The 14,790-nt window shown below is 35.9% G+C and overlaps 1 protein-coding gene across 2 annotated transcripts in view; it reads left to right on the top strand.

The window, feature by feature from the left end:
- The window catches only part of BRWD1 (bromodomain and WD repeat domain containing 1), a 119,283-nt gene that overhangs the window by 78,211 nt on the left and 26,282 nt on the right, over window positions 1-14,790 (top strand). For both annotated transcript variants that reach the window (XM_072806994.1, XM_072806993.1), the window contains exons 26-36: window positions 159-283; window positions 924-1,006; window positions 4,834-4,945; window positions 5,578-5,639; window positions 6,341-6,496; window positions 6,722-6,842; window positions 7,776-7,901; window positions 9,358-9,430; window positions 10,556-10,597; window positions 12,792-12,938; window positions 13,547-13,699. In XM_072806994.1, the coding sequence (XP_072663095.1) occupies window positions 159-283; window positions 924-1,006; window positions 4,834-4,945; window positions 5,578-5,639; window positions 6,341-6,496; window positions 6,722-6,842; window positions 7,776-7,901; window positions 9,358-9,430; window positions 10,556-10,597; window positions 12,792-12,938; window positions 13,547-13,699 (1,200 nt within the window). The remainder of the gene's footprint in view (window positions 1-158; window positions 284-923; window positions 1,007-4,833; window positions 4,946-5,577; window positions 5,640-6,340; window positions 6,497-6,721; window positions 6,843-7,775; window positions 7,902-9,357; window positions 9,431-10,555; window positions 10,598-12,791; window positions 12,939-13,546; window positions 13,700-14,790) is intronic.

Raw genomic sequence — 14,790 nt, 5'->3', positions numbered from 1 at the left:
ATGAAGATTAATGTTAACAAAAGTGATTGTAATTAATGTCAAATTGGAAGCCTAAATTTTGAGTTGACTTAAATGTAGCAATATAGAGAATTATAATTTTGAGGAATTGGTCTACTCTGACCATTTTAAACACATATTCTTTTAAAATATCGTTAAAGGATCAAGAATTGGTCAAAATAGTTGGAATACGATATGAGGTTGGGCCCCCTACACTCTGTTGCCTCAAACTAGCATTTATAGATCCTGCGACTGGAAGACTAATGGACAAATCGTTCTCTATTAGGTATGTGTTACTATTTTTTTGTGGAATTATTTAAATTTAAATTTTTCCTCTTGCTGGTGAGCATGACTTTTTCATAGCTGCAGCGTCCATAGTAGAGCATTGGGGACAGCATGCAGTGTGAGTTGAGGTTCTGGTAGATGGGCGCCCACTAGAAGTAAAAATCATGTGTTGTAGCAACAATTAAGCATTGGCCTATTTTATACCTTCCTCTATGCCACTTACATGTGTGGAGACCTGTTTTTGAGAAAATATTAAAATGAATAACTTGTTAAACCCGTGTTGTATATTATGGTAGCCCTTAGTCACATGTGGCTCTTGAGTGCTTGAAATGTGGTGGGTTTCAGTTGAGTGTGCTGTTAAATGTAACACTAGGTTTGGAAGCCTTGGTATGAAGAAAAAGAATGTGTAAAATATCTCATTATTATTTTGTATTGATAACATGGTGAAACAGTGTTTAGGGTACAAAAGGCTAAATGAAATACACTCTTAAAATTAATTTTACTAGTTTCTTTTTCCATTTTTTTAAGTATGGCTGGTTGAAAAATGAGGATTACAAATGCAGCTGTTTCTTTTGAACATTGCTGCTCTAGACTATAACCTGCTACTCAGGGCGTTTTAACAATCTTTTATTTCTTTTTAGATATCATGATATGCCAGATGTTATTGACTTTCTTGTATTGCGTCAATTTTATGATGAAGCAAGACAGAGGAATTGGCAGTCTTGTAAGTCCATCCTTCCTGAGTTTTATATGCCCTTAGAAAATCTTATCTCTCATATTGGTCTATTTTTCTGGTTTTGGTGCTGCTTATTATGGTAGATGGAAACATGCAAATTCTAGAAAGAAATGTAAGTGACCAAAAAGTGTATTTTGTTTAAGGCCTGGTACTTGTTTCTACTTAATAACCTCTTTAGCCAAGCAGTATTTCTTGTGTTCTTATAGTAGCTGACGTTTTGAAGGGATTCTTACTCATTGACTATATGCTAGAGTTGACTTTTTATTTCCTGTCAGACTTCCCTGTACTGCATTTTTTTCTATCTTTAATGTGACTAGTATAATTCACAAAATTATTCTAATGATATAAGACAATCAGAAAGTTGAAAAATAATGCAGATTTCACGCTGATAATATTCTGGTATACCAGAATATTTTACTTTAGTGTCGTATCAACCCAGACTTAAATACATTGACTTGAGGAAACCATTCTTCTAAAAAATAAAAGAAATTCATAGTACATTTCTACTTTATAACTCTGAGACATCTGACTGGACAGAAAAAATAAAATGACCTCAACATATGTGCTAGCTGAATGTGTTTTTTGTGGTGACCATTTGGGGTGGGTTGGTGGGCTCCCTTGCTTATTAAACTTTCATAGGCCAGTAATCTCCACAGGACAAAATTGATGACTGTAACCAGGCTAGGTAATACTAGTCAGCAACCGTAGAATCCCTTTCACAGGTATACATGTATTACTTTCAGTGTGGAATGCTATCTGGGGGGCTCATGTGTTGAGTTTGACTTGAATCACTGAGGATAGCTCATTCTCCTTTTATCAGTTTTGGCCTCTTATTAGAGATACTAAGTTTTATATCTGATGAATACATTGTAAATGATGTTAGGACCTCATTAATTTTCCTAGTTTTTGCTGCCTTTTTCTACATGTACTACAAATAGATAAATTATAGATAGAATTACCTGAGCCATCCCTATTTGAAACGAAAGATGGTCGGAGAGAGTGGCTACTCTTAGTGGACGATTTTTAGCGGTTAATGTCCACTCAAGTAGTCAGGATTATTTTGGGACTAGAGGTAAAGGAAATTTTTCTTGAAGAAAAACATCTAGCCAGACACAGAAACAATAGAAACCAAACTCAAGGCATCTGGAATGGTGGGAGTTAACAGGTCCTATAGCCAGATTCTGAAGAACATTCAGGTTTCCCATCTTTATGCCTGGGATCCTGAGATCAAGATCAAGCCTCACATGTAGATCCCTGCTCAGCAGGGAGCCTGCTTCTCTCTCTCCTTCTGCCCGTGATTTCTCTCTTTGTCAAATAAATAAAATATTAAAAAATAAAAAGTTTCCCATCTCTTGTTTATCCAGCCCCATGATGTATGAGTTGGAAGCTCTCTTTTTGTTCTACCAATATGTACATCCAAAAATTGTTTTAAAGTCAGTTCTTTGTAGCTCAGCTTTAGAGGTGGATTCCCACTTGACTCTTGTAATTTAGTGGTTTTGTTTTATTTTTGTGGTTGAGAAATTAATGTACCAGACCTTCTGATTCAGTTTTGTTCCCCTCTAAAATTTTACCTGTTTTCTTGAGGTTTGAGCAGTGTTATTAAAAGAAGTTGCTAAAAAAAAAAAAAGTTGCTTGATTCTGATTTTTCTATGTTGAAAACTTTATTAAAGTTCTGTCCTACTCTTAAGTTTATCCTACTGTTATATGGGCAAAAACAGGGTTTTTTTTTTTTTTTAATTCTTAAAAGTCGGGTTTTACTTTCTGAAAAGGTTTTTTTTTTTTTTTTTTTTTTTTTTTAAGATTTTTATTTATTCATGAGAGAGAGACAGAAAGAGAGGCAGAGACACAGGCAGAGGGAGAAGCAGATTCCTCACAGGGAGTCCAGTGTGGGACTGAATCCCTGAACCCCAGGATCATGACCTGAGCCAAAGGCAGACGCTTGACCACTGAGCCACTCAGGCGTCCCAAAGTGTTTTCTTTTTTAAAAATTTTATTTAAGTAATCTCTGTACCAAACATCGGACTCTAATTCACGACCCTGAGATCAAGAGTTGTGTGCTCCTCTGACTGAGCCAGCCACGTACTCCCAGAAAAGTGATTTCTTAAGGTTCCTTTTAATTAAAAGTGTTAACACTGAAGAAATGTTTTTATTTAAACTAAAAGCATCTTCTAGTTTTAGGTAAATAAGGAAGAAAAGTATTATAAAGTTAATTCCTGGTATCAAAGACTGGCTTTTTTATGTTAAATTAGGTGTTTTACTTATATAATGAGACAAAAACCAGAGTGTTACATCAGATTTTTAATATATGCCTTTCATTTAAAAAGTTAGAACTTTGATAGGATTTTTTTTCTAAAGTTGAAGTTCTGTTTTAGAATATTTATATTAATGAAATACTATCAAAAGTGGAAATTTATTTAGAGAGAGGGATTAGGGGGCTTATGGGTTTCTAGTGATTTTGGAAAATATGAAATATACATAAAAGTCATGTTTCCATGAATTTGAAAATATATTAAGAACCTCAAAACATGTTGCTCCAGGAGTTATGATACTCCTGGTTTTTTTTATTTTATTTTATTTTATTTTTTTTTATTTTTCAGTTTTACAGAATTCAGTATAAGCATACTTTAAGTTAATACTATTTGTGGGTATTTTATGGCATAAATATTCTCTTTCTTGGAGGTGAGATGTAGCTTTAATTTTGATTGATAACATTTCTGTAAAACTTTTCCTTGAAAAAAGAATTGCAAATCTACCAAGAAATTACTAATTCTGGATAAGGGACTTTTTTTGTTAGTGATTTTGTTTTGAGAATGGTGGAATGGATGGGAAGGAAAACATGGGCTTATTACAGCAGTCTGTGTTTCTTTTCTGTAACGGACCCCACATATACTGTATTCCTCTAGAAGAGTTCTTATTGTTAAAATACATTCAGAAAATGACTGAAGTTAGTTGGAGTACTCTTTACAGTTATTTTGGTTTGTTGAGGAGCCCTCCTAAGATCTACTTCCCCACTTCATATACCCTGCTGAGATAAAGAGCTATGCAGATGTTTCCTTTTTTTTTTTTTTTTTAAGGGAGGTGGGAGAGGCAGAAGGAGAGAACCGGGGGCTGGGGGGAGGGATGGAGTCCTAAGATGGCTCCATGTTCGATGTGGGACTTGATTTCACAACCCTGAGATTAATGACCTAAGCCAAAACCAAGAATCAGATGCCTAACCAACTGAGCCACCTGGGTGCCCCTAATGGTTTTAAATAACATGTAAGCAGTTTGAAGGATACCTCTTGAACTGATTTTTAATGTGAAGTCCTAAGATGTGACAATACTTATATAGGAACAACTTTAGAATAATCACGGATTAAATTCTAATCATATTTTTAATCATATTTTTATAATTTGTTTTATTCAGGAAACATTGCAGAGCTGTATGTATTTAATATACTTATTAAATATTAAACTATTGACAGTACATATAGTTATAAAAGGTTTTTGAGTTTTGTTAAACTTTTTTCTTTCATGTCGTATAATGTAATAGAACTTATTTTGGGGTAGGTGTTTGGATCCACCAGACAAGGTCGTCTAGTCATAACCATTTTAGTCTGTTACACTATATGGTTATATGCCTTCAGGAAATTGCTCAGTGTGACATTATATCTTTATACGTTTATCTCATCCCTGAAGATTGCTGGAAAGTGGGGAATGGTGGCTAAGTTTAAGATAAAGATGTAATTTCTCTTTTATCCAAATCAGTGGTATTTTATAAATTAAAAGTGTTAATTTTGGCAAATTGGTGTCTCAGTCTTGGTCATCTCTTACAGGTGACAGGTTTCGTTCTATCATTGATGATGCCTGGTGGTTTGGGACGGTGCTGAGTCAAGAGCCATATCAGCCACAGTACCCAGATAGTCATTTCCAGTGCTACATCGTTAGGTCTGTATGCAGTTGAAAATGAAGCCTCTACAAACATTGATTCATTGTGGTGGGTGGTTTTATGACCATGGTTAAGGACCATGATTTAGTCTGTCATTGAGTCCTGTCAGTCTTCCCCCTTACAGTGTCTCTAGTATGTCTCTGCTGCTTCCTATTTACTGGTACCCCTTAGGACAGACTCTGCTTGCTTCCCGGGACCATTTCTGTAGCCACCCAATATAGCAGTGTAATACTGCAGGATCCTTGTTCAGGGGCACACATTGTATCATTTCCTTTGTTTATAGAAGGCTTTGCTGCTTTTCTATTGGCTGTGGAATAAAGTCACATTCTAAACTGGTATTCAAAACTCTGCTGTGTCTTTGAGTTGTTTTTTTGCTTTTGTTTTCGTTTTTTAAATGCCTACCCTGGCTATAAGCCACAGAGGATTTCTGGTTTAATATATTTTCCTAAAAATCTTATTAGTAATATTTAAACTTTGATTGCTACAGTAAAATTTTCACATTTTATTTTTCTTTACTCTTGTAGTTGGTTACCTAGTTGTCAGCCACAAGTCGTGTTTTTTTTTTTTTTTTTTTTTTTTTTTTGCCACAAGTCGTTTTTATGAGAGCTAACTAGACTTTGTTTTTTAACAGGTGGGACAATACTGAAATTGAAAAACTTAGCCCATGGGACATGGAACCAATTCCTGATAATGGTATATAATTTTTAAATAATATTTTACCTATGTTTTCTGTTTGAGAAATGTTTTCGAATTATTATGGTAACTGTGAGCTTTACTAAAACTCAAAAAAGAATTTTTTTTTTTAAAGATTTTTATTTACTCATGAGAGACAGAAGGCAGAGACATTAGCAAAGGGAGAAGCAGGCTTCCCGCAGGGCACCTGATGTGGGACTCGATCCTGGAACTCCAGGATCACGCCTTGAGCCAAAGGCCGGTCGTTGCTCAACTGCTGAGCCACCTAGGCGTCTCTCAAAAAAGAATTAATGGGTATCTGGCTCATTAATTATTATCGTAGGCTTCCAGCTTGATGCTGACTGCATCTTAGTAGCCCACTGTCGTTTCCCATGTAATCCTGGCTATTTCGTAGAATTTCTCTCAGTTTGGGCTTGACTTGTAATTTCATCCATATCCAGGGTTTGCATTTTTGGCACTAGTGTTAGAGAAGTGATATGTATACGTGGTCCTCCGTGCTTCCTGTCAGGAGCCACATGATACCCATATGTTCTATTCCTGAAGACATTAACTTTCATTCTGTGATTTAGGTGGTGTCTGCAGGTTTCTCCACTATAAAAGAGCTACTTTTTCCTTTGTAGTGTTTTTTTAATGAGTTTCGACAACTTAAATATGGTATATTTGTTTGATAATTTTTCTGTTCTTTTTAATGGAATTCATAGTTGATCCACCTGAAGAATTAGGAGCTAGTATTTCTGTCACTTCAGATGAGCTAGAGAAATTGCTCTACAAACCACAAGATGGTGAATGGGGTCAGAAATCGAGAGATGAAGAGTGTGAACGAATTATTAGTGGCATAGATCAACTTTTGAATCTTGGTAAGTTTTTGAGTGTGAATTTTCATGTTTAAGCTTTCCACTCCACATAAGTATTTTAAAATAGTGGCAAACTGGGGTTGTGTTCTTCACTACAATTTTTATTTGCTACCTTTTGGGTGGGCTTGCAGTGTTAATTGTAGCTCTATTTTTGAATCATTTGTAGAGAAATAATCTCTTAAAGGTAATGAATTGATTGATCAAAAATTCTTTTCTCTCCCTCCACAGACATAGCAGCAGCTTTTGCAGGTCCAGTTGATCTGTGTACATATCCGAAGTACTGTACTGTAGTAGCTTATCCAACTGATCTTTACACAATCCGAATGAGACTCGTTAATAGATTTTACAGGTCAGTAGAAACCTCTTTTAAAAATAGTTTGAAAAGGTATTTGATCGTCCTGACCAGAGTAAATGGAGGTGGTGGTTGATGGTGACAGGGGTGAAGTAGGGGGGCTGATGAGCATTATTTTCGGTTTCATTCTCTTTCATTATGGTAATTTGTGGTCTTATATATAAGACACTTAGATGTTGAAGAGAAAGCAAATTAAAAAAAAATGCCATGTTTCATTCTTCAATCTTTAGTAGTCTGTTTTTTTTTTTTAAATGAATTTGTTAAGTAGTTAGATATCATATTTGTTTTTATTTGGGTGTTAACATTCTTACTTCCCTTGATTTAAAGATATAATTGGTTAAACATTGGCCTTTGAAAGATTAATTCCCCAGAGTCATCAGCTTTTTATCTTTGGCTTCTGGAGAACTGGTAATTATAAAATTTCCTATTCTCAGTGATTTTTTTTTTTAAGTAATTGATGGTATTTTATTTTTTATAATTCATCTATTTCAAGAAATTACCAGTACAAAAAACTGGCTTCTTATATAGTTGGTGTAATATATCTCCATAGCCAAACCTGGGAATGTGCATTTGTTCAGAAATCACTTTGCCCGGTTACTCTCTCAGGATTAATGGTATTTAACACATGTTCTTAAATGTGTCTCAGTAGCTTCAATAGTATCTCTAGAGAAGGTAAAAGGGTGGGTTACTTTGTTAGTTTTCTGGATGTTATGATAAAATGAACTGTTAAGATTTTTGGTCTTTACATTCTCTGTGGTTTAGCTTCTGTGACATGATTGCTTATGACTATGACAGGTTGACAGCATTAGAAAGTGGTTTAGCTTGAGGGCTTATGATTTAATATATTAATATATGCTGGCTTAATTTTTAAAATTTGATTTCTGTCTTTTCATTTTCTAACGTGTAAAATGCCTACTTTTTATTTTGAAGGAGGCTATCCGCATTAGTTTGGGAAGTCAGATATATAGAACATAATGCCAGGACATTTAATGAACCTGAGAGTGTAATTGCAAGATCAGCTAAGAAGATAACTGACCAACTTTTAAAATTTATAAAGTAAGTTACCTCCTGTTACAGATGTGGTGGAAAAGTGACTTTGCATATTGCACCTCTTGCAACGAACCATTTTTTAATTTTTGCTCTCTGAATTATACCCTTTTAACATGCGTTAAGTGGCATTTCTTTTTTTTAAGTGGCATTTATTTACACACATATTGTAATCATAATTTTAGTAAAGGCATGAGAAATCAAGAATCTAGTTTTTTTCTGTTTTTTAAAACTTTGAACTAATTTTATACTACAGAAAGTTGCCCTGTATATACCCTTCACCGGTTTCCCCTTAGGTTAACTTTTTTCATACCTGTGGTATCCTCATGAAATGTTAAGAAATTATTCTTGGTGTCATACTAATGCCTGCAGTGGATTTCCTCAGTTCTTATGGCAGCATCCCTGCTGTATCTCAGGACCTAGTCCAGACCCCTGCTGCTTTCACTCATCTGGTGTCTTTGTGTCCTTTTATCTGTTATGTAGCCTTTCCCTTCGCTCCTGACCTCATCATTATTTCTCACCACTTATTTTGTGGAGAATATTGAGTTTGGGTTTGTGTGAGGTTTTGTCATGACTAGATTGGTTTTCGTCTCTTTGGGATTGTATCCCATGAGAGTGGTTGTATAAGGGTGACTCAGCATATGCTTCTTGCACTGGGAGATCAGTTTGCAGGAGTAGAATGGAAACTGACTTGGAAAGTGAGACTTGAGTTTTAACCTCATTTGTTTGATTGAACATTCTTTGTCACTTTGGACAACTTACTCAGCCTGTTTCTTTTAAACTTAGTATTTTGCTGCATGATCCTTTTTTTGTTTGTTTGTTTTCCAACGTTGCTGTATGATCCTAATGCCCTTCTACCATAGTCACACAAATTGTTGGAAAGAATTGTCTATTGGAGAAGATGGTTTATAAACTGTGCCATAATTTTCACCATCAGGCCACACACTGGGAAGTAACTGGTTCCAAGTTTTTCAACTGGGTTGAATCTGCTCCTGGCCCACAATTTTCATTTTTTCCACTTCAGAAAAATCACACACCCATTTTGATCTTCCTTATGCCTAGACATTCCTAAATTAGCATGCTTTCTTTTTTGGGTGCAGGGAAGATATAATTTGCTTTAATTTGTACTTTTCCCCTCTATTTTATCTCCATCAGCCATGTTCTTGGTACTAACTGTATGACTATGACTAGTGATGATGTGTAGGAAAACTCATCCCCGAGTTCACCCAATTGAGCTTATGCATGTATTATTTCTGGATTACCAGCTTAGTTTTATACATACTTAGTTGGGGGGGGGGCGGCTTTCAGTATTCTAAGATGGTCAGTTGTTTCCACAGAGGGTAGATTAAAAAACCCTGGTATTCCTCTACTTGGAGAACCATCTATATCTTAACTTGCAGTTTGAATTTTTTACAACAGTAACTACATCTGCATACTCTTAAAAATATGAAAAATTGTTTTTTAGGAATCAAGACTGTACAAATATCTCAGAACTTTCCAACACTTCTGAAAATGATGAGCAAAATGCCGAGGATTTGGTATGAAGTTTGCCAATTTTATAATGATTTTTGTTAATTTTAAATAATAACTTAAAAATATTGAGTGAATTAGAAAATACCAATTCTCACTATATTCCAGTGAACTATGAAAACTATTTTGATAAAAATATATTTCTTAATTGTCTAGACATTCAGTGAGGTAATTTGTTTTAACCAATAATTGATACCAAATAAAATACGTCTTTGCGAATAACATAGCTGCAGAATGTTCTCTACTTTTGCAAAAACCAACATCTGAGAGTTGGATTTAATCGTAATTAAAAAAAATTTTTTTTAAAGATTTTATTTACTCATGAGAGAGGCAGAGAGAGAGAGAGGCAGAGACACTCTGGCAGAGGGAGAAGCAGGCTCCATGTGGGGACCCCAATGTGGGACTCGGTCCCCAGACCTGGGATCACGCCCTGAGCTGAAGGCAGATGCTCAACCACTGAGCCACCCAGGCGCCCCTAACTGTAATTAAAAATTAATGAACTTTACCATGCTCCCAGTGCCTACAAGTTCTTCACTCAAGATTATTTTGAAGTTTAAGGCAAATATCAATGGTATAAATAATTTCACTTCATACAGAATCAGGCACTAAGTTGTAGGAGTTTTAGGAAGGATACTCTTTAAAAACACTAACCATTATCAGTGTAATTAATATCAATTTCTACAAGACCCCTAACTGTAATACACTGATTTTCAAGCTACTTTATATTGGAATAAAAATGGGTACACAAATATTTGATTTAGGGAATAAGAAAATGTATAGAGTAGGAAATTGAGGAAATGTAGGAGATGGTTTCTAGGGTTTTATGGATAGAAGTAAAACACAAATTTAAAGTCGCTTATGCATGTACTATATTTAAGTCATGTACAAAGCATTTTTTTATCACTATCTTTTGGAATTAATGCATGTTCTTAAGGAATGCAAAGGGTTATTAAGAATGGTTGGTTTGTTGGAGGCTGGGTTCCACAAAAATCATTTGATAGGGTCTGCCTTTTGAGATTTTTGTAAAATAAGTTAAAAACCCTGGTAAGACCTAATGTCTTTGATATGCATTTAGATTATTATATTTCTAATGAGAATGTTAACACTTAAGCTGCTCTGATTTTTATTCCTAGGATGATAGTGATCTTCCTAAAACATCTTCGGGAAGAAGGAGAGTAAGTTAATCTGCCTGATTAACCTTTGTCTTTTACTTATTATGTGTTTTGAAAGCAACCTAAAGGGGGTCCTGGGGTGGTGCATTTGGTTAAGTGTATGATTCTTGATTTTGGCTCACGTCATCTCATCAGGGTTGTAAGGTTGAGCCCTGCATTGAGCCCCCCTACGTCAGGCTTCGCTCTCAGTAAGGAGTCTGCTTGTCCCTCCCCCCTCCCCATATGGTATAATTAATAAATAAAGTCTTTAAAAAAAATAAAAGCAACCTAAGATCTTAGATGTTTCTCTGAAAAGTTATATTAGAATTGGGTATTGAGTGTTTTGTGAGAGAAATGGCAAATCACTAAAAGGTGGGTAGTTAGGGAAGGTTTAGTGGAAGAATTGGGACTTGAACTGAGTTCTCACAGGGAGCTGAGTAGGAAGGGGACATTCAGAAAGTAAGGAGCTATTAGGACCCAGGTCAGAAAGTAGGCATGTGTGGCATGTCCCCACACTAGTGATAGAGCATTGGCCTGGCTGGTTTAGGGGTGGAGTATGGGAGTGAGCAGAGTAGCAGCATCTGGCTGTTTGTTACTTTGGGAGCAGATGATGATGGTATTGAAAACCAAGGATTTCATTTAAATTTAGAGGATCAATTGTACAACCAAAATAGTTGAATAGATTTTGAAAGTTAACAGGATCAGTATTAAAGGAAGTGATTTAGGAGTCTGTTGCAAGAAGTAGGAGTATAGGATGTGGGAGCCTGGTCAAGGACAGTGCTTGTATGGAATGGAGAGGCAGGGAGAGGATAAGCTGTTATAAGGGGAACTTTGTAGGATTTGATGACTAAACCTTTTTTTTTTTTTTAATTTTTATTTATTTATTTATTTATTTATGATAGTCACAGAGAGAGAGAGAGAGGCAGAGACACAGGCAGAGGGAGAAGCAGGCTCCAGGCACCGGGAGCCCAATGTGGGATTCGATCCAGGGTCTCCAGGATCGCGCCCTGGGCCAAAGGCAGGCGCCAAACTGCTGCGCCACCCAGGGATCCCATGACTAAACCTTTTTAAAAAATGACTTGTTGAAAGGATGGAGTTAAAGAGAACAGTGTATGGATATGTGGTTAGAATTTTATCAGCAGGTCTTTTAAGTTCTAGTAATAAAAGTAAAGATTGTTGATGCTTAACATTTTGGGGTGCCTGAGTGGCTCAGTCGGTTAAGCATCCGACTCTTGATTTCGGCCCAGGTCTTGATCTCAGGGTCATGTGATTGAGCTCTGTGGCAGGCTCTGCCCTGAGCTGCAGATCCTGCTTAAAGATTCTCTCTCTACACTCCCCACCCCTGATCCACATGCATGCACATGCTCTCTCAAAAAAGAAAGGAATGCTTTACATTTTAAACGTCCAAATGCTGCTTAAATTTAAGCTTAATATGTTAATTTTCCAAATATGCTTGCCCCAAATAACATTGAAAAGTTAGACTTGAATTATTGTCATCCGATTGTCTCATGTCCCCTCTTCTCTCTTCAGGCCAGCAGCTTGAACCCTCTGTTGCTGACTCTTCTTCCTCATTCTTTTTTTTTTTTTTTTTTAAGATTTATTTATTTATTTTAGAGAGAGAGCGTGATCACGAGTGGGAGGGATACAGGGAGAAAGAGAATCCCAAACAGACTCCACATACAGGGCTCAATCTCACAACCGTGAGATCACTAACTGAGCTAAAATCAAGAGTTGGGACGCTTAATCGACTGAGCCACCCAGGTGCCCCCTCTTCTTTCTCACTCTTAAAAGGACCTTTGTGATTAAATTGGGCCCATCCTGATAATCTAGAACAGTCTTCCCATGTCAAGATTCATGCCTTTAGTCAAGTCTGCCGTGTAAAGTGACAGTCATGAGTTCTTGGATTGGGATGCATGTATCTTTGGGGCCATTATTTAGCTTACCAAATTATTCCAGGTGATACTTCATATGTTGTGAACATTCTCTACACTTGAATGTAAAGTGATGGGGTCAACAATATTTCCAGAGTAATGGAAGTGGTGCTATTGGGTTTTTATAGAAAAGTGGGTTCCTTCCAAGTAGGTAGAAAATAAGAGTAGCCACATTGTTATAGTACAGAAGACAAGAACTCACTTGCATTTTTACCACTCTAATACGCCATACCACAGTGTTAAATTTCCAAGAATGAAAAAACTTAATATTATAAATGTGTTTTTAGGTCCGCGATTGGAAAAAAAGGAGCATCAAAGCAACCAACTATGTTGAAAGTAACTGGAAGAAACAGTGTAAGGAACTAGTGAACTTAATTTTTCAGTGTGAAGATTCTGAACCATTTAGACAACCTGTTGATTTGGTTGAATATCCAGTAAGTTGCCATTGTTTGAATGTTTGGGCCTTTTCTTATTTTGTATAGAGATTGGGGTGGAAGTATTTAAAGTAAGCTTTAATGAGTAAGATGTCTTAGCTTCATGTTAACTTTGTCTCTTACCACTAAGTGAAAGAGTTGTATTGCATATACATTTTCTTGAACTTACAGACACTCCTGTAACTTGGGCTGAGACTTAATCACTGCTACATCATAGTGGCAGGATCCTACAGGTTATCTATTATGTTGTAAGGCCAGTCCTAGGAAAACTGTAAATTGGATAAAAGCATCTGTATTCATTCTTCTAATATGAGAATGGAAAATTACCTTAAAAAAAGATTATAAAGCACAAATTTACTGTAGAAAGTTTGGAAATTACATAAAGAGTGTAAAGAAGGAAATAAAAACCATTCCATATCCCATGAAGTATATCATTTTGGTATATTAGGTTTTTATGTCTGGGTCTCTTTTTAAAAATTATTGATGAGTCTTCAGGTCTTCTAACCTTTTTCTCCTCTCTCATTTTGAATATTTTAGAGAACTGATGCACTTACATTTCTAAAAGTTGCAATTGTATCTTTGAGCTAATTATTGTTTTTAAAACCTAGGACTACCGAGATATTATAGATACTCCAATGGATTTTGGAACAGTAAGGGAAACTTTAGAAGCAGGAAATTATGACAGCCCTTTGGAATTTTGCAAAGACATCCGGTTGATATTTAGCAATGCAAAAGCATATACACCAAACAAAAGATCAAAGGTAATTTTAAAAGTTGTTGTCAAAGAAAAGTGTGCATAGTCTTTGTTGATGATCATTTTCCACTTGCTGATAAATGTTGGAACATTGCAGACAGGTGAGGATAGCGAAGCCACTGGTAAGAGCACTCTGCCACTGCCCAAATGTCTGCTGTTTGGTACCATACAGCAATTAATGTTTTCCTTTCCTGAAGGCAACAAATGGGAATTGTTGGGACTGAGGCAGCCAGTGAACTTGATACACAGATGTAGAAATCTTGAAAAGTGGATTAGAAATTTATTGATAGAGGCTGGAAGAATATTAAAAGTGAGGAAAGGAAGATCTGAAGTGGGAGTAGGACTACTGACACCATACTCCATACTGCTATTTCGGATCCAAAGAGGAAACACAGGAGCTGTCTGATTTTTTGAGAACACTAGTAGAAAGTACATCCCTGAAGTATTGTTAAAATGTTAACACATTAGATAACTTTTTAGAACTTGTTGAAGCATAATAAGTATACGAAAGTGTACATTTTCACAAATATCACAAATCCTTGTAGCCAGTAGGTGTTGGGTAATTTAAAAAAAAAAATCAATGATTTGAGAAGATTTAAAGCAAAACATATTATATACGTTTAGTATTATAGTACCTTGTCTATGATTATTGATTATCACTGTTTATTAACCATTTTGCCTTAATTTCACTCTTTATTATTTATTTCCAGACACTCCCGTGTTATTCTTACTTTGAGGACTCTTACTTTGCATTCAGTATGCAAAATTAACATCTATTTAAACATCAGTTTAACATCAAGTCTGACTTTTTTTTTTTTTAAGATTTTATATATTTATTTATGAGAGACACAGCGCAAGAGGCAGAGACATAGGCAGAGGGAGAAGTAGGCTCCATACAGGGAGCCTGATATGGGACTCGATCCTGGGACTCCAGGATCATGCCCTGAGCTGAAGGCAGGTGCTTAACTGCTGAGCCACCCAGGCATCCCAAGTCTGACATTTTTCTAAGCTTGTGTTACTGTCAGTATTCATCATTAGTGAGACCCTTTCTTTCCAGAGAGAAAATAAATCTCAATCATACCTTTTCCCCCTTTATTT

This window comes from Canis lupus, chromosome 30 (genome assembly GCF_048164855.1).
Source record: "Canis lupus baileyi chromosome 30, mCanLup2.hap1, whole genome shotgun sequence".
Lineage (NCBI taxonomy): Eukaryota > Metazoa > Chordata > Mammalia > Carnivora > Canidae > Canis > Canis lupus.
Note: the sequence above shows the minus strand (reverse complement) of the source record. Positions and strands in the feature narration are given on the sequence as shown.